This window comes from Hipposideros armiger, unplaced genomic scaffold, assembly GCF_001890085.2.
Source record: "Hipposideros armiger isolate ML-2016 unplaced genomic scaffold, ASM189008v1 scaffold_13, whole genome shotgun sequence".
Taxonomy (NCBI): Eukaryota; Metazoa; Chordata; class Mammalia; order Chiroptera; family Hipposideridae; genus Hipposideros; species Hipposideros armiger.
Genome location: NW_017731363.1, coordinates 6,294,472 through 6,314,782, shown reverse-complemented (window position 1 = coordinate 6,314,782; position 20,311 = coordinate 6,294,472). Strand labels below are relative to the sequence as shown.

At 34.8% G+C, this 20,311-nt stretch overlaps 1 protein-coding gene across 10 annotated transcripts in view; it reads right to left on the bottom strand.

Moving 5' to 3' along the window:
• Window positions 1-20,311, bottom strand: part of CNKSR2 (connector enhancer of kinase suppressor of Ras 2) — a 265,333-nt gene that overhangs the window by 46,558 nt on the left and 198,464 nt on the right. For all 10 annotated transcript variants that reach the window (XM_019666991.1, XM_019667006.1, XM_019667049.1 and 7 more), the window contains 5 exons: window positions 15,100-15,148; window positions 14,508-14,680; window positions 11,336-11,409; window positions 10,984-11,055; window positions 5,613-5,680 (listed from right to left, as the gene is read on the bottom strand). In XM_019666991.1, the coding sequence (XP_019522536.1) occupies window positions 5,613-5,680; window positions 10,984-11,055; window positions 11,336-11,409; window positions 14,508-14,680; window positions 15,100-15,148 (436 nt within the window). The remainder of the gene's footprint in view (window positions 1-5,612; window positions 5,681-10,983; window positions 11,056-11,335; window positions 11,410-14,507; window positions 14,681-15,099; window positions 15,149-20,311) is intronic.

Sequence of the window (20,311 nt, the reverse complement as noted above, 5' to 3'; positions counted from 1 at the left end):
CTGCTGGCCACTCACGCTGGCTGCCGGCTACACACGGTAGCTTATGGAAACCCACTGCAGCAGGGGCTGCAGCCTACACCGTCCCCGGCAAGTCATGGCAGCCCAGCTCCAGGTTGAGCTGTTGTTCAGCATCTTAGCTGTAGAGGGCAGCATCACTGGCCCTCATATGTGGGATCCGAACCGGAGCCCTCTGGTGTCCCAAGCCAACTCTTAACCATCGCGCCACTCGGCGGGCCCTAACATTTATTGAGAACTTACTATGTAATAAATAGAAAGTAGTAGAAGTGGGATTTGAACTAAGAACTTGCCTTGCTCTAAACCTCGGAGGGCTAGGTCACTGGGACTCTCGTATGACACAGTGGGAATGTTTAATGTGACATACATTCATAATTCTTTAAGCACCCTCCTCCTGCTGCTCCATAACTCTGGCTACTGTGAATACAAATTCTTTAGCAATGGGGATTATTATATTTTGGCCTCAAAATACAAGATCTCTGAAAATTCTATTCCTACTGTAATTATTCCCTTTGAGCAGAAGATAAGCAAAGACTAGCTAATCTAAATTTGATGTCTGGCTTTTACATTGGATCATGCTGATGATGGCCAGTATACTAAGGCTCCTACAAATATGAACGGATATAGTTGCCCAGAAATAGACCCAGCAAACACTGGTGGGAAAAGCATGAACTATAGACTCGGGCAGAGTAGGTTCATTCCTTGACTGTACCACTTACCATCCCTGTGCTCTTATGATGGTTACTAAACCTCCCTAAGTCTATTTTGTCATCTGTAAAAGGGGGTCAACAATAACTGCCTTTCACAGCTGTGTGTGTGTGCTGGGATTAAATAAGGGAACATATATTCAACAGCCTTTGCACCTTGAAAACACTCAATAAATACTAGGACCCCTGGTCTTCTTGGGTGGATTTGTAGGTAGCATGCCAAGACAGTCTGACTCAGATCACATAGGAGATAAGTGTCTGGTGATCATCTTCTTAGACATTAGTTTTTTCTTATATCAAGTTCCATCAATGAAAAGTGAATTCTGGAGCTCTGGGGCCTGGTTTGGGGAGTTTTGTAGGAGCTTGAAATGCTACTGGGAAGTCACTGCTGGAGATGAAGCATCCCTCACATCCTATCCCCCAGCAATGGACTTGCCAAGATCACTCTGCTTTTACTCTTCCCACTATTCCCAGAAATGGGAATCTGGCTGAGTTTCTCCTTGACCTTTGCACTGATACCTTCGAATTTTAAGGAGTTAGCACTTCACGTGGCCCTATTATTAGCGTACTGAGAAGGAAATGATCATCGCCATTTTATCAAGATCTCTATAGCTATCATGACAAGTGACAAATTTGAGAGAGTTTCTTCCCCCGCCCGGCTCCCCCCAGCTAAATCAGGAAGAGCTTTAGTCCACTATTTGATGTAATTCTTGGTTTATTAAAAAGCACCATCAATGAAAAGTTTTCTTGTGTTTCCTATGAAAAGGTTGAAATACCACTTTGCAAATTAAGTTCATTTCTCACAGTAAACTATGTGTCTTGGAGAGAGCAAATACCAGAAAACAAGCTACATAGACAATTTAGTCAGGCTCTTTTGGGTTTGCGTGGAAAATTACAGGCACACTGTTACTCAGAGGCTGAGAGTAGTCTGATCTTCATTCTAAGAGCAAATTAATTTATTATTCTTAGCTATCTATTTAGTACAAAATAATAAATGGATGTTTTTACTGTGTAGTGCAATGATACTCAATTTTATAAATATATGTATTCATTGTTTATGAATCAATAATGCCATCAGTAGAACAGAAAAATTTCTACTTCGTTTTTCCTATTAGTTTCAGGTGTACAAAACAACATACTGATTAGACATCTATACACCTCACAAAGTGATCACCCCAGTAAGTCTATTACCCCATCTGACACTGTACATAGTTATTACAATATTATTGACTATATTCCCTATGCTATACTTTATATCCCCATGACTATTTTTTTTAATTATAGTTGACCCACTTTACTTCTCATGTTGATATGAAAGGATAATTTGAAAAATTGACTTTTTCATCTAGAGCTATCAAAGAAATACAATATATTTCATTCATTTTTATATGATTAAAGCGCTACAAAGACCTTACATGTGATTGAAAATAATGTGTTATGAATGTCTCGCTTGAAGCTGGAAAAATCTAGAAGAATGATTAGCAGACAATTAGCCAAATCATGATCTTGAAAGAATTTAGTGTAATCCTGTTTTCTCTAAGTACAACAACAAATAATGAAAGAGAACCTCACACCCTTTACATTTCTGTAGTTACAGAAAGTAATCCACTAAACTTTTATTTAAGTCAATGAGTCACTTCTAAGCTGCACTGAGTATTTAAATAGAAACAGTATTTGCCAGTTATTCCTTTGCATCTTTGTGAAATAGTTCCAATTCTCAAACAGCTATATTTTGTATGAAGTTTAACGTCAGTGCTGAGAATGGTATTCAGGATTTGTCAAATAACTCTATAGAAGTGTGGAGTAGACACACGCATCCAGTAGTTTTCTATATAGAGTACTGTGAGACCTGCTTATGCAGAAGGTAGGAAGTCTCTTTCTGACCTATGTCAGAGTGCCTGAGGAACGTACACTCTGTGGAAATCCAAATTATTACAGAGACTTGGGTTGCAAGAGAGACCTGAATTGTAACTATTAGCTTCTGCCTGTGATTGTCTACCACACTCCAGTAGGCACTAAAATATATACTCACACGACAGACCAGGGCAGCATGAATCCATGGACTGAATACTTTTTGGAGCCTACATGTGTAATATAACTTACCAGTTCTTTCATCCATAATCAAATTTGGTTATATAATATCAAGTACAAAAGAAATGCATTAAAATGAAGACCATGCTCTGCTTCAAAGTAATGCCAAGTGCTAAAGTACAGAAGTTAAACCTAAAAATCCAAGCTTCCTTATTCACGCAAATTGACCTTTTTTTTTTTAAGATTCTATTGGGAAATTGGGGGATGGGAACAGCGCTGGGGACTCGGGGAAGGGGAACAGACAAGTTGCTGTCCTTTTGTTCTTCAGTCTAGTTGTGGAGGACGTCGCTTCACTGGCCCATGTTGGTGTTATCATTGCGCTCTTCCCGGGTGAGGCAGTCGCTCGCAGGCCATTGAATGGAGGCTCATGGCAGCTCACGAAAGCTCACGCCTGCTGTCGGCCAGCCCCACTGCAGCCTACGCCGTTGCCGTGGGCTCATGGCAGCCCAGCTCCAGGTAGAGCTGTTGTTCACCATCTTAGCTGTAGAGGGCGCAGCATCACTGGCCCTCATGTGGGATCCGAACCGGGGCCCTGCTGCTCAGAGCTGGCGTCCCAAGCCAACTCCTAACCAAAGCACCACTCCGCCGGCCCAACAAATTGGCTTTTTTCATAGATTCATTTTCCTAGCAGGACATTGCCTATACTTATAGTTCTTGCATCTTAAAAAGATCAGAAGTAAATCGACACGCACCTTTAAAGAACAGTTTTATACTTTTTAAAGAAATTTGAAAAGGAAGGTTGGTATTTTTTTTTTTAGTACTCTCACCACAACTTTAGGCCTATAAATTAAGTTGATGCATGAAGGTGGGGAATAAACTTTTAACAGTGAAGAAACATGGCTCAATAACTGGCCTGACACTCAGAGTCCTGGCTGGGGTTTGCCTGTGCACACTGATTTCAGGAAGATGGCTTCCACATTATTTGTGGAGGTATCCATGCTGCTTCTACTCCAGGAATGTTTTATTTTGTTACTTCCTTGACTCCAAATCTCTCTCCTCCTGCAAGAGCCAGTTCAGATAATAGAGCCAACATAAAGCCTTCCCCCACCCCCACATGGAAGGAATCTGTCCAGTCTCATAGCCATGAAACTTGATTTGTACTGTCTTACATTTCACTTTCTGTATTGTATTAAGAGTATCTTTTCTACTAGAATTTAATGTAATCTTAGGCAGGACGAGTGCCTATTTCACCTTGACATAGAGTGCTAGTTGAAGGCTTAATATTGAATAAAATATTTTCTCTCCCTTTCCACTGCTGACTTTACATCAGGCTCACGGATCACTTTCTCCAGCAAGTATTTCTTCATTAATCCTCTCTCCTTCACAGACGTTTCTTTCTTTTTTTTTTTAATTTGTACCCACTTAGCAAATTTCCTTTAATCAGTTGCACATTATGCAAAAATGGGTACTGATTTACTTTATGTTGTTCTTTAATTTTTCTTAACCAATTTCAACTGTGTATTTTTGAGATCCTCAACAAGATGATAGGCTCCCATTTGCAGGAACCATATTTTGCTATTTCTTTGAAATCTTCCTGTCCTATCTCCTCACCCTGCACCATTGAACTCACCCCTATTCTGTCACCCCATGGCTCTAAACCAGGGTTTGGAAAACTCTGCTCTGCAGGCCAATGAGGTGCTCTGCCTATTTCTTTAAGGCTTGTGAATTAAGAATGGTTGTCACATTTTTAAGTGGTCAAAAAAAAGCAAAAGAAGGATATTTTTCAAAATGTGAAAAGTGATATGAAATTCAATCCCAGCATCCATAAATAAAGCTTGATTGGAGCATAGCCACGCCCCCTCCTGTGTCTACAGCTGCTTTTGTGCTGCAACAGCAGAGTTGAGTAGTTGCGACAGAAACCTTATGGCCTGAAAGCCGATAATATTTACTATTTGGCTCTTTACAGAAAGTTTGCTGACCTCTGCCCTAAACATTTGCCGGCAGAATAGTTTTAGGATCTGGTTATCTTCTTTAGATCTCTCTAACCTTTAGTTTTCAGATGTTTTTCAAACTTTTGTCAGTGGTTTGTACTCTGAGAGGAAACAGAAGGTTTTTAAAATCTCCACATCAATAAACAGGCTATGCCCATTGGATACACGACTAGAATTATGTTTGCATGTGTACCAAGCTGTGGAATTCTTTTGACTTTAGGATGTCTCAAAAATTTTCAAAAAACTATTTATGCCAAGCAACATACAGCAAACACTCTTTGGGAAATGCAAAGCCACTTCAGAATGGTGACCACAGATTTTGTTAAGATTTTAATTCTTCATCATGACATTGTGTTTCATAAATCTGAGGTCACTTACCAAGGCAATTTCTGTAAGACCACAGTTACACAGTAACAGAAGTGAAGAACATAACCAAATGAGATAATTTACAGACGAAGGAACCATTCATCTGAGCTCTTTACATAAAAGCCACTTAAATGTCTATGAGACTACTAAACAGAAACGACTCACCACCAGGACCTAGACTTGGGTTAATATACAAAACCAATTACAGACTTTCCAATTTTTAAGACTTTTTTCTTCCATAGGAAATAGACTGAGGGAGACAGCAACGAACAGAAGAGAACTTCACATTAGCCACTCTAAAATTTTGAGAGTTTATTTCCTGTCTGTTTAATTTATTAAACATTACCTGTAAGATGCTATGGCTTGGATTCAAAGAGCCCAGAAGAGAAAAAACTAGACTAACATATGTATTTTCTCCAAGTGATAGCAGTGAATCATGGTATAGGATAACAGCAAGAAAAAACAAAGTATAACACAATTGTAACAAAAAGTATTCCTTTACCTTGTTCTTGCTTAATCCTCTCTCTTTCTGCATATCCTGCAGTCAGGATATTTATTCTGTTGAGCCATCTATAAAAACAAATATTAAAATCAATTAACACTGCAACTTAATTTCTTATACATAACTTCTCAGGAATATTTTAAGATGTCTAATAATATATGGAATAATCCTACATAAAAGATGTATTCTTTGTTACTCTTGACACATAGAGTCTTCAACAAGCTATAATTTGCTGTAGTACAAATTGCTCCCACACCAAAAATGCTATTTTAATAGAAAAGTCTTGGGCTACCCGTTAATATCTGTAACAAAAGGGTTATGAGATGATTAAAGCCCTATTAGTTCTGTTGTTGCTCCAATGTAGAAGCACTCCAACTATTTCTGGTATTCTCTTTCTTCAGAACAAATGCTCCTTTAGAGATATTTAAACAATATCAGATATGATTTATCCTGATAATGGGAAAAGTTGTGGACCCTGTCTGTCAAAGTAAGTTTTACAATGAAACATGAGTTTTGATGAAGCTCATTTAAATTTAATGATCTAAGGGGAAACATCTCTTGGGAGTACTTCAGAAATTTATCTCTAAATACAAGGGTATTAAGTTTTCCAGATAAAACGAGCATATACAATTTTAACCTCTGTTTAGATCCTGAAAGTTTATTTCCATGAACAACAGTCACTTAAAAATAAATCTCAGTTCTTTTCTCTTTCAGTCATACTGGTATTGCCAATGTAGGGGACTGCCTGAAACATACCATTCTTTCAATCTCCATCTTTTGTCCCACCATGTCTCTCCCCTGTGTTCATTATTCCAACTGTTTACACTGCATCAGATTAGAAAATCACAAAATTTGTAAACTAATCTGATAACTTTCCATTGGTCATTATGAGCTATGATCCACATAGTTTCTGAAATCAGAAATTAAGGGAAGAACCCACCTTCCAAAGTAGCTTGAGTAAGTTTTGAATCATTAGTATGGCTAACATCATTAAACTGTGTAAAAAGCAGATTAAGGTATATTTTTAAGAAAAAGCTATATTTGATAACTTTTTCTTCTAAGAGCTTATCTCCCCTGTTATGTGGAAGATGACATTCTTTGAGGTAACTTGTATGTTTCATCACTTATGCCAAGAGGTGTTAACTGTGCAGCAGATACTTAGAATGTCTTGAAAAAGCAGGAAAGTTGTATCTCAGACAAAAATCACATCCATGGAAATTTAAGCTTTAATTTTAAAAACAAGTCACTTAAGCCCAACTTCATTTTGACACAACCTACAATGTAATTATCACCTCAAGTATGTTTGGGAAGTGAAGAAGGGACTGAAGCAGAGATGGAATAAAATAAAGATCAAGTGAATTCAGTAGCACAGTACACACACACACACACACACACACACACACTCCAGAAAATGAAAAACTATCAGTGAAAAAGCCAATATCATGACAAATAACCTTTTTAAAATGCTTTAATCATTAGTAAAAGGTCAAAATTAAAATCTAGTTTATAGGTCATTTGTAGTGAGAAAGGGGTTAAATTTGTACTACAAGGCAAATCTTAGCACTCTAAGGAAGGATAGCCCTGGTTCTTTTTGGGTGAAAATGATGATAATACCACTAGAGGAACACTATTTTTGAATTTTAATTCAGTACTTCATATTTACTACTTTAAAAAATATCACAAAAATTTCATTTTATTAAAGCCTAAAGAATAATGAGGTCTTTATGGGATGAATCAGGAAACTAAAAAGAGGCCTCCTTAATTTTTCAGTTCAACATTTGTTAAATGTTTGCTATATGCTGAAGAATGAGCTAGGTTTTGGGGGTATAAAAATTATTAAGACATAATTCTTGCCTTCAATGAGCTCCAGAATAGCTAAATTTCATAACACAATTGAAAAATTAAACTGCTTTTAGGAAGAAAAATTCTGTTCATAATAAAAACTCTTTACAAAGTGTGTGGATAAATTCAGGCCACTGTGCATAGCCACAATAGGCTGAATAATGCACAAATGGTGCAGTCTCAGATGAACTTGTCCTCAAGATCTCATCTAGAAGATGCTTGCCTATACACTTGCTGCAGTTATGATTTGGTATTTATAGGCTACTGTGAACAGTAGACATATATGCATTAAATGAGTTTAGAAATATTTATTCAGAACCAATGTGTGTCAGGTACTGTTCTAGGCATGAGGAGACAGGTAAACAAAACAAAGTGTCTGCCTTCATGATACCTATATTAAGAGGGAGACAGACAGTAAGCAGGGATACAAATAAATATATATCAAGTAGTAGCAAGTGTATTTTTTTAAAAAGCAAGGTATAAAATTAGAATGACAAAGTGCCCCGGATGGGAGGAGGCTGTTTTAAGATAAGGTGGTCAGGGGTACAAGTACTGAATTTAGAATCTTTTCAAACATGTTGTTGGGAAGCTTCTTAATATTACGTCTAAATTCAGTACTTACCATACCACCAATTCTTTAAAACAAGAATAGGTTAAGGGGATATTGGGCCTACAGTGAACAATCCAATGAGGGTGTCAATAACCGACACAGAATAATGTATTGAAAGGGAAAAAAAGAGTAAGAACCATGGGAGAAATGTACACATAATAATTACTAAATAGAAGTTAGTGAGTCCTCACAATTACCAGGACATATGTGCTGACATGATAAGGAATACAAAGGCCAAATGAATTCAGTAAATACATTTGAGAATACTTGAGAAACATGGTGTTTTGTTTTCTTCCCACAGATTTCACAAACTGGAAAAAATTTTTTAATGTTTCAATACTCGTTTCTGAGGAGGGAACAGATGGATGGTGGTGGGGTGCTCAAAAGTGATTTTGCAAATTCACTCACAATCAAACTTACAGCTGCTAAAAATAGGTGAGATTTTAATATTCTATATGTGTATGTGTTCATGTATACATATATTTGGGTATATGTATGTATATGGGTACATGTATACGTATGAGTGTGTGTATATATATGTAGATATATACATATGTAGATATACACACACTTATTTTATAGAAAAAAATTTAATTTAAGGATCACTTTTTCATTCCAATTACTAGATCCTGTCAAACTGGCATTATATATTTTCAATACATATGATAATGCTTTAGAAATTACAAAATACCCAGATAAAGCATATATTTATAATTAATTAGTATAATTATAATTATTATAAATATATCATCTCCTGAAGACTTAGGTACATGCCTTTAAAAGATTACATATAGAACGAACCAACACCCTAGTCATCTTGTTGTTAGGTAGCAAACAGGTTACTGAACAAAGTTGCTGGAGGTGTCTCTCCCCATCGCTAATGCTCTGTGAATATTTCCAGCACTGACTCTCCCCATTTCTATTAACAAATAAATTTTTTTAAAAACTTGCCCACTGAAAGTAGACATCAGGAATATGTTTATAAAAAAAGAAAAGAAAAGCAAACCAATAGAAGTCCATTATACTTATATTTTAAAAAAGGTTCAGTATTTCAGGACAATTTAATTCTGAAGGTTGTACTCCACCATGGCAAGGCTTACATAAAACAGCACTCTTAAATGTCTGATGTGGAGATGATATATTTGATCAGATTCATTTTTTTCTCTTTGACCCACTGCTTAGAAAAAATAACAAAATGAAACCCATGGGTTTGGTTTGGCTTTTGTGGTATCCTGAACCAGATACATCCATAGCAGTATTAGGGAAGGGCAGTGACATCACACACTTCTGATGTTATTGCTGACACAGGGTAGGGAATGTAGACAAAGTAGGGCTTTATAGTTCATAAAAATGCATTTTTGAACAGGCCATTTTCTAAGCCTAAGAAAACCCTGATTAGTAAGTATCATGAGTGATTAAATTACATTAATTTCTAGATGGAGGTGACTGTGTTCTAGTGCATTCATCTTGTAAGATAGGATATGCTCATATACACCACTTATTTTCAGTCTGGTCATGATATAAGCCCTTTATATTTATCCCAAGAGCACTGAGCTCAACATGTGGTCAAATACATAGTGAATAACTAGAACAGTAGAATATAATATTAAAACACAAAATAGAATAACACAGCCCCCCACCCTATGTCACATGAATAAACATTTTGCATTTTGAAAACAAGGAGAAATAGCTCTTCAAGTTATGACTGACTAGTGTGAAATTTCAAGAATGGTTAACATACTAATCAGGAGAATATTATGGAAACTACATGAAAGGCTCAGTTCCATTATCAATAATGAAAGATTTTATCAGTTGTTCTCAACACACTTCTTTGCCACTTCCTTGAATTTATATCCTTGATTTGGAAAAACCACGCCTGTACTCCCAAGTGTCGAAGAACAAGACTACTTAAATGTTCCTTTAGTGTGTTCAAGCACATTTATGAAGCTGTACAATTTTGGGCTTAAAAATATTTGGATACTAATGTTTTTAGAGACACACAAAGGTAAATGAGGTAAGAGCCCAAAGGAACATATATTGCTAGCAAACAATTTACAGCACTTATAATTTAGTAGGCCTTTATATGTGCTTATTTGCTCCTCACAAAAGTCCTATGGGTGAAAATGGTTACTGTTTCCATTTTTTAAAAGGGTTAATACCCGACATAGAGAGGTCAAGTTCTATGTCCAAGGTCTCACAGCTAGTAAGTAGGAGAGCTGAGATTTGGATAGTCTGGTTCCAAAGTCCATGCTCTTGACCACTATATATATATATATATATATATATATATATATATATATATATATATATATATATATATATATATATATATATATATATATATATATATATATATATATAGGGTTGTTGGAAAAGTCATGACGCATTTTTGCAATGAAAAACAGAAAAAAATACGTCATGACTTTTCCGACAACCCAATATATACATATTTTCTCAGAGCCACCAAATAACCATGCAGACATCTAATCAGTTGGCTGTACAATTCTGTCCAGTGACAGAAGAAAGGTGAGAGAAAGAAATACTAACTTTGCTTAGGCCTGAACTACTGAGATGGATGTTCTGTCATAAATACTCAGCACTAGGAAAAGTCAGCTTTTTTTGTGAGTATCTTTTTTCCCCCACCTGGGAATAAATTTGAAGACACATTCTTGAAATGGTGTTAATTTTTTCTTTTTGCCTACATATGGATTCGGGTTCATTTTTGGTAAACTTGACAGTCAATGAGTTTATTTTGACTTTTTAAATGCTGTTCTTTAAAATTAAATATGGCTACATTTTATTTTAAACTGATCTATCTAGAAACTTCAGTGACATGATTCTCTATGTATTAATGTAGAAAACTTAGAATTCTAAGCCTTACTGACTTTCTAAGCACTTAGAAATTTAAGTGCACTTTACCTGTTCATGTCATCAAGATGCTCGGCAGCAAAATAAAAGCTTTTGATTTTAGGATGACAGGCTTTGAATGCACTGCAAAAGAAAACAAAGTACATTTATTTCATTTCAGATTGAGAAATAATTTAGAACCAAATCATTTTTATGGGTAAAATTACCTCAACATCTAAAGCATCCCCTATGTAATGCTTCTGCCGTAATGGCAGAAATCAGTAAAAACTTCAATTTTCTGCCAACAAAATGCTTTCTTATTACCTCAATTTGAAAACATTAGACAAGCAACCTATAATTTAAAAGCAGAAATTTTTGAAAAAGGCTTCTCTTCTCTCCCTCTCCCCAAATGAAATCAACTTACTATTTCTTGCGGCATTCACTGGCTCTATCGATTTTAAATTCAGGCAGACTGATGAATCCTTCTGCTTTTTCATCCTAAAGAGGCAACACTCTTGTTTAGGATACTATATACAAAGGTTTGAAGCTGATGATACTATATAACTATGCTTTAAATATCTATATTAGTAAATCTGTTCATTTAATTCCTTAAATATAACATTTTAGAGACTAGAATTCCACTTTTATATCTTATATTCCATCAAATTGAGGGTATATTTTGAATATTCAGAATATTACAAATTAAAATATATAGAGAAAATTTTAAAATTCATTTTTATAATAAAATGAAGATAAGAAATTCTTTAATTCTCAAAGTGAAACATGGTTTTAAGTAATTTTCTCATGAGACTGTATATGTACTTTAATAACATAAAACAACTTTAGCCCACATTTAGAATTCACAATTTTCTATAATTTTTAATGCTCAGATATAAAATATAGGGAAGTTTAATAATTTAATTCCTTTTCACCCTCCAAAAAAAACTCATCAAATCTGAATTCAATAATTATTTTGTGTATTCAAGATTTTATAATAGGTTAATTTAATCTTCAAATATCTGACTTGGTATACATTATATACATACATATATACATATAATATTTTTCACTTGGAAAATTAAATGAAATCCACAAACTCTTCCTCTCTCTAATGAGGGATGAAAAAACAAGATAGGAGCATTATCCAAAATCTGACATTAAGTTATGCTAACTATGCTAAGAAACTACGCTAAAAATAAGTTTGGCTCAACCCTTTAATCGTTGATGTCCCTTGCATGCTCATGACCAAGCTCCTTAGACATTTACTCTCCCAAACTTTGATCTGTGCTATACCAGTTCATGGCTTCCGATATCTCAAGTTCAAGCGAGATTAGACACCAATTTACTATCTCAAAGAAAAAAAAAAGACAAGTGTCAATTCTTTTGCTGTGTGTGTATGTATATATGTAAAACTTAACAAAAATTTAATGTTGCTGATAGTGACTAAAATGTTATAAAAAAAGCAGCATTACAACTTTTTCAATACATTTCAATATTTAAGTATTTTTTTCTTCCAATCTTAGGGTAAATGTAAATACAATAGTCTCAAATCTCTTTTACAACTTTGATTTCTGTTGTTACTCCTGATGTCTTCAATTTAAAAATTTAAAATTTTGAACAATTTAAAATATTTTGGAGGTAGTTATCTTCCCATAATGATGTGATAAGGGAGCTTTACATTGCTTCTGAAAAAAAATCACTAGGGTATTTTTTCCAATGTATACAAAGGAATTATTCCTCACCTCTCACAAGGCTAATACAGTAACAATAATTCTCTGATTGAAACCTAGCTAATGTTCAATAAAAAGGGGCCACAGTTTTTTATCACTTAAACTTTGAAAGATAGAATATAACTTAGTATACAGCAGACAAACCTACAAGTGACCTTAAAATAAAAAGAGACATAGAGAACATTATATTTTGATAATACTTGATTGGCATATAAAATATTTAATACATATGCATACATACATACATACACACATATATGCTAAATGTAGGTAAAATTATAGTTTACTATATCTAAAATAAGATACACTTAGGGAAATTGAATATATTTGAGGTAATTGTGTGATTGCCAGAAAAAATCATCAAAAGTATAGGAAATAACTAAATCCTTCTATAAAGGTAATATAGATATTTAGATAGCAAAATAGTAATTCAAGATTTTACAAATGAAATAAGATGTCAATTTGAAAAATGTTACTAATGGCATATGCTTATTGAGTACTTATACTTAGTATGTACTAGGCATTGTTGTGAGCTTGACATGCATTGACTCATTTCATCCATATAAGAGCCCAGTGAGCTAGGCACTATTATTGCTCCCTTTTTGCAGGTAAAGAAACTGAGGCACAGTAAGTTGAGCAGTGTTAAGTCTACATTCTTAACCACAACCTAACCTAATATAAAATAACAGTCTGTCTAGAGAACACAAAATTCTCTATATATTGTATGTTATAATCATAGGCATATAATGTTAAATTATATTTCAAAAATTAATCTTCAAATGCAAGTTGAATAATGTCATATCATAATCGTATTCATATAAGACTATTTATCCAGTATACTACATGAAACCGTGTAAATTGTTTTAATTAAAATTTTTTTTTCAATTACAGTTGACATTCAATATTACATTGGTTTCAGGTGTATAGGATAGTGCTTATACATTTATATAACTTATGAAGTGATCTGCCTGATAAATCTAGTACCCACCTGTCACCATACATAGTTATTACAATATTAACAATATTCCTGAGGCTAAACCATGCACAGATTTTGAGAAAACTGTAAATTTTTAAAAAACAGTAAAAAATAGAAATTTATGTTAAAAAAACCTTAAGGTAAACTGATATATGGCTATGGCCACAGAATCAAAGCAAATGTAGGTATGCTCTTGTGTATCTGTTGTGATATGTGATACGTTGTGATATAATTACTTTGGATATAAATCTGTTTACTGCAAATTTAACAGGAAATCATAAGAACTTAAATGTATTATATACACCCCCAACCCCCAATTGGGCCACATGGAATGCATACTTGCAAATTTTCAAAACTGTCTATTAGTTCATTTTTTGAAAGAAAAACTGAAATTCAGGTGATATAAGTTTACTTAAATCACTAAAGGACTTCCTCCCCTCCCTCCAAACAACAAAAAAAGAATTTAAAACTTTGAACAAAAGCAAGACATTTAAAAATCTCTATAAAATTACCAAATATAATCTTTTTAGTTAAGCTACTTCTTGATTAGTTTGGTATTTTTAATTAGATATACAGAATTTTATTATACCTTATCTGTTTCAGATATGTTGCTATATTATTAGGTTGTCGGAAAAGTCATGACGTATTTTTCTATGTTTTTTGTTGCAAAAATGTGTCATGACTTTTCCGACAACCCAATAGAATGAGAAAACTATCTTTCCAGAACCCCAAAATGCAATCATTTTAAGAAGGCAGACTGAAAAATAACTAGCAGGAGTTTCCTGAATTAGCCTTAAGGCGATTATGACTTTAAAATATAAGTCTCAAAACGGTGATTCTTTCAGTTAAAGATAGAGAATGGATGGGAACTGAAATGTGCTTTGTCTTACCTCCTCATTAATATACCAATATAGGGATGCATCCTTAAGGACAAACCAATATTTCTTCCATTTCTGTGAAAAATAACTCTTCGCATCTTTCTTTTTCCACAGCCAGCCTTCGCAGTCACCACGGCCAAGATCTTTGCAAGAAATTCGTCTTTTGCTCTTGCCAGCTATGGGTCCTAAAGATAATAGTGGGTAAAAAATGCTCTTTAAATGCATACAGGTATGAAGGTAGAAGATTATAGATCACAAACATAAGTCTCGGTATTTAACCTCAAAAATTATTGTTTTCACATTGTATCAGAATAGGAAAACATGGAAAATTTTAATAATACATTCGCCCACCACATAAGTGACATACAATTTAACCAGAAGTGTGTAATCCCAGTTTCAAAACCTGTCCAGACCATTTGTTGTAAAAGGCACCTTGTATCACAGTTGCCCTGAAGGAGAAGCTGGTCTTGGCGGCACTTGCTCTAGGGGGTTGGTTCTTCCAAACCACACTGGGCTCAGGCAAGTGAGGATGGATGAGGTGTGCTGGTGATTATCACAGTGCAAACTAAGTAGGTAGATGTTTCATTTCATTTCCTTTTCTTACCTTTGCTTTTCTTCTTTGATTTGTGCTGCAGAGAAGACTGCTGAAATGTCTGAAATCAAAGATGGAAGGATGTTATCTAATAGGGTGCCATCAGGAGCGCCATCATGGTGCACAGAACTCTCAAGAGCTGACCGATGACTGATTGCTGGTCAGAGGAACTACTGTTTTTCCCCCAAAGCCTCAAAACAAATTCATATACATCATGCAACTCAACTTTCTAATCTCCCATGAAACAGGAGAGGATATTATCTTTGTCCTGATTTTGTAGGCAGAGAAATCAGGGCACACAAGCAGTGGTGAAACTAAGGGCATATATATGCACAGTACTGCTTTGTACCTTTTTTAGGGGGTTTACTGTGCTTTCTCAGGCAATAACTCAATTGATTTTCACAAAGATCTTATTAAGTAGGAAAGTAAATATGACTATCACTTGTCCCTTTGAAGCTCATTCTGTTACAGAGGCCACCATCACCTACTGATTTCCTAGGCACTTCTCCTTAGTTACTAATATTTCAGCACTTAGACCAATATTTTCTTCTCACACCTATATCTGTCCCTGTTATTGGCGACTAATCTTCACGTAGGGGGATGGGATGTCGCACGTTGGCTCCTCATTTCCTCATCTCCAATGATCTTTATTTCTCCACTCCTCAGCTACTCACCATCATGACCATGTGTTATCTTAAGCATACTCCAACCACTGCCTCCATTATCTATGTTTTACATAGTCAAATACACCCAACTCAGCAATTTTTAGAAAGTCTTCATTGAGGCATCCAAATTCATTGACCTTACCACCCTTTTGTGCCTGTATTTCTCTTTTTCCACTTGGCTTCCACAGGACATCATTCGAATCATTCCCTTGAACCATGCTCCCTGCATCATACTTGCCTGGCTTAACAACCATCCCAGTTAAACCTGTCTATTTGTCTACTCTATGCTAAGTACCAGAACAGCTTAATGTCTTAATAGAAAAACTCACAACTGTATTGACTGGTCTAGCTTTCAGTTAATGACTGTAAGTCACTGGTTCCAGTCAAACAGTCTACTAAGCTCTACTGTTCAATGGTGTAGTAAGGTTAATTATGTTCATATGATTAGCTAGCTAACAGGGTACAGAGATAGCATGTGTAATTTTAATTTACAGATAATCCTTCAAAATGAATTTTAGGTAACAAATTATTTTTTTTTCTTTACAAAGCTATGTCTACAAGGGGCAATTGGATTTTGTCTACATAAAATTTGCTGGTCTTGGTTTTATAGAGTACATTTGTATTCTGTGACATGCTTTCTTACTTAGTATCTTTGCTCATAAAATAACAGAATAATAATATTCTACTTCTATAAAATTTGTTTTGTTTTGTATATGGCTAACATAATTGTCATGAATATAATATTATGGATGGATACCAGTCCTAAAGATAAGGGTCAGATAATTTATTGCCATAGAATGTAATCCAAAAATAATCACCCAAGTGTCAAAGCAACATAAATGTGTGTGTGTGTGTGTGTGTGTGTAAAACTTTGCAGGATTCATGGCTACAGAAATTCACAATCAATTTTAGAGAGAAAGCATAAAACACAAAACCCATTATGCTGTGTTGATTTTCTTGAGTGCACTTTGCTTCAAAATAATAACCCAAATAACAGCTCAGGCTACGGTACTTAAGTATAGTTAATTTACATGTAGTTATTTCCCCTAAAATGTTTGGCTATAAAATTACTGATTGGGTTTATTTTTTCCTTTTGTCATTCCACAAGTAATAATTATAATTTTACAGTTTATTATTTTTAAAAATTACAAAGATGGGGGTGGTTTGTTTTTAGGAAGCTACATGGATAACAGACAGCTTGAAAGAATTGAATTATAGAATGTACCTCCTATGCTTTGTGCATGCTATTCCTTAGAACCTGAAGGTTTACCTTAAACTCTACACAAAAGCGTATTTTATGCTTTCCAGGTTTTCTTTATAACAAGATTATCTTTTCTTTCCCTATATTCTCATACTGATTGATTACAGAGTATAATCAATATACATATTGTTGAAATCTAAGAACTCTTAAGCACACAATACATATTTTGACAGTCATTCAATGAAGCAAAACCTGAGATATCTTTTGTAAATATTATAAATATTACAATGTGATTCTCTTAAAAGAGACTTCATTATTTTTCTAAATGACATGACATTTTCTAAAATGAAAATGTTATAATTGAATTATATTAATTAAAATCATATAATTGAATTATATGCTTTTGAAACTAACAGGAAAAACAATGAAAACTACAGTTAAGGAGATAGATCTCTGTACAGAAAACAGTTACTATGGCAGGCCTGAGGTGGCTATCTTAGAAGGGCCTGCTTGCAAGCTGGGCCCTTGGCTGGCATTTGGGAACTTGGCTCATAAACAGTTCCCTATACTGCAATGAAGCTTCCCTAAGAGATACGACTGTTGTGCCTACCTGGGGACTAAACACCTGCTTTCCTTTGGGGGTCTGGAAATTTTATAGTTGCTAGGCAGAGGGTTCTTATGTGATCAATCCAAGAAAATCCTTGGGTGCTGAGTCTCTAATAGGCTTCCCTGGGCAGAGGCACTACACAAGTGACTGCATTTTTGCTACTGGGGTGGGAGAGAGTGCACTCTGCATGATCTGTCATGAGAAGGAGAGAGCATAGGAGGCCAGCACATCAATTTCTCCAGATGTCTTGGGTGTCTTTTTTCTTTACTGATCTGGTTTTATATCCTTGCTATGTCACAGTAATAAATCTTAGCTATGGGTAGAACTACATGTTGAGTCCTATGAGCCCTTCTAGCGAATGACAAAACATGTGGGTGATTTGGGGACCCCTGAAACAGCATCATTATTCAAAAGATTCCTTTCAAATTTATATTAGAAATCGTTCATTATTCATACACATAAGCAAGCTCCTGACAGTAAAGGTTTCCTCAGGTCATCAGCAACACTGTGATTAAGCTCCCCAAGGTGAAAATTTATAATCCTGTGTAGTATTTACTAGTTGAACTGATGGAATTATTCATTGACAGATATTTAATTGGTATTTTTTTCAGTTTCTAATGATATCATGAAAAATTTAATAAGAGCAAGACATTACGTACAGGCACATGACTATAGTAGATAACACAGCAGGTCATATAAGGTGCTATGACTAATGACAACAAAAAAAGAGGCCTGGAATCATTGCATTCATGATAATGAATGTTTTTCTCATGAAAGTGAACATTTATCATGCATTTTATTTCTATATCTTTCTTATTAGCTTCAGATCATTTTTATTCCAGGTTCATGCTCAAGTAAGTATATCCTTTAGAAGTTTTTAGATAGCAGTCTGTGAGTAGCAAACTCGTCTCCATTTTTATGATTGAAAATATAAAAATGCTTCACTCTTGAATAATAGTTTAGCTGGGTATAGAATTTTAAGTTAAGAATAACTTTCCCTCTGCAATTGGAACATATTGTTTTCTTTTGGCATCTATTGTTGCTCTCAAGACATCTGTAGCTACTCTGTCATTTGTTATAATTTGTCTTTAGTCTCTGTAGGTTTTTAAGTATTTTTTTCTTTACCCCTAATATTCTGAAATTGCACTATGATGTGTCTAGGTTATAATTTATCTTAATTAATACTATTTAGCATTAACTGTGTTGTATCTGAAGGCATTATTTCACCAATTCTGAAAAATCTCAGGCATTATCTCTTCAAATGGTCTTTACTAGTCCTCTTTTTTCTCTAGACATATGTTGGCACCTCTCAATTGATTATCCATGTATCCAAAAGATCCATGTATCTCTCATTTTCATACTTTCATATTTCTTTAATGCTTTTAAGATACATTTATTCTGCCATTTTTCAATTCATTAATTCTCTGATTGTGTCCAGTATAAAGTTTATCCTATGTATAGAGTGTTTATTTCACTGACTGTATTTTACAAATCCAGGATGTCTAGGTGGTATTGGCTCTTTTGAGTATTCACTCTTCTTAATCATCCTGTTATTTCAAAATTTATTTTAAGAGTTTTTGTGGGTTTCCCATGATTTGCATTAGTAGAGAAAAAAATCACCTTTATACAAGTCATACCTCTGGTCAGTATTATCTTTATTCAACCTCCTTACTGATTCACAAGGAAGCTCTCTGCCTTCCTAGTTGGTTTCACTAAGTAAGTCAAGTTTTAGTTTTCCAACATAGCTGTGGTCCATTTCTTCACTGATAACCATTAGACTCCTAGTCATCTCTACTTCTTTTTGGACTCAGAGTCTATCAGGTATGTGTCTTTAGTTCCCATTTACCACTGGGTAATTTTGTTCTTTCTTCTGGTCTTTGGAGGCTACATCTCATTTTTGGCCATGACCATATCATTTGATGTGTTTGAGGTAGGTAGGTGTGTGTAGGTGTGTGTGTGTGTGTGTGTGTGTGTGAAAGAGAGAGAGAGAGAGAGAGAGAGAGAGAGAGAGAGAAAATTTAAAGCATAACCTCATAATGTTTATTGACCAACAAAAATAGATTCCTTTTGTAAGCATATATGAAGGTCAATTCTCTTAATAAACATATTTTTACCTTATTTCCTAAATAATTATTCAGTGAAATCTAATGCCTTCACTAGCACTTTCTTTTTATTGTAGTGAGTATCTGGGTAAGTTTTTTGAACCTTTTCTCTAGAAATGTCTACAAACTCTGATCTTTAGCAACTTATGAATCCGTATCATCAGCCAGGACTTCTTGGCTGAGCTGTAGGCTGCCTGACTCAACAGATTTAATGTGTACAAAACTGAGCTCATGATATTCACCACCCATCAACCAAATCTACTCCTCTCCTAGTTTTATATACCTTAGTAAATGGCAATTCAATTTCCCCCCACAATGGTTCATATCCAGAATCTTGGAGTCAAGCTTAACTCTTTCCTTTCTCTTACATCCCATAACCAATCCACCAGTGAGCTGTATAAGCTCTGTCTTTAAAATATGTTTACAAAATGACTTTTTTTTTACTACCTCTACTACTAGCATCCTGGCCTAAGCCACCATCATCCCTCACCTGCATTACTGAAATATCTCCTCACTGTTCTTCCTGCCTCTGCTCTTATCCCTTCTATTTTTAACACAAGAGCCAGAGTGATCCTGTTAAAATATGATTTGAATCATGTCATGCCTCTACACAAACTCTCCAATGGCTTCTCGTCTCACTCTGAATAAA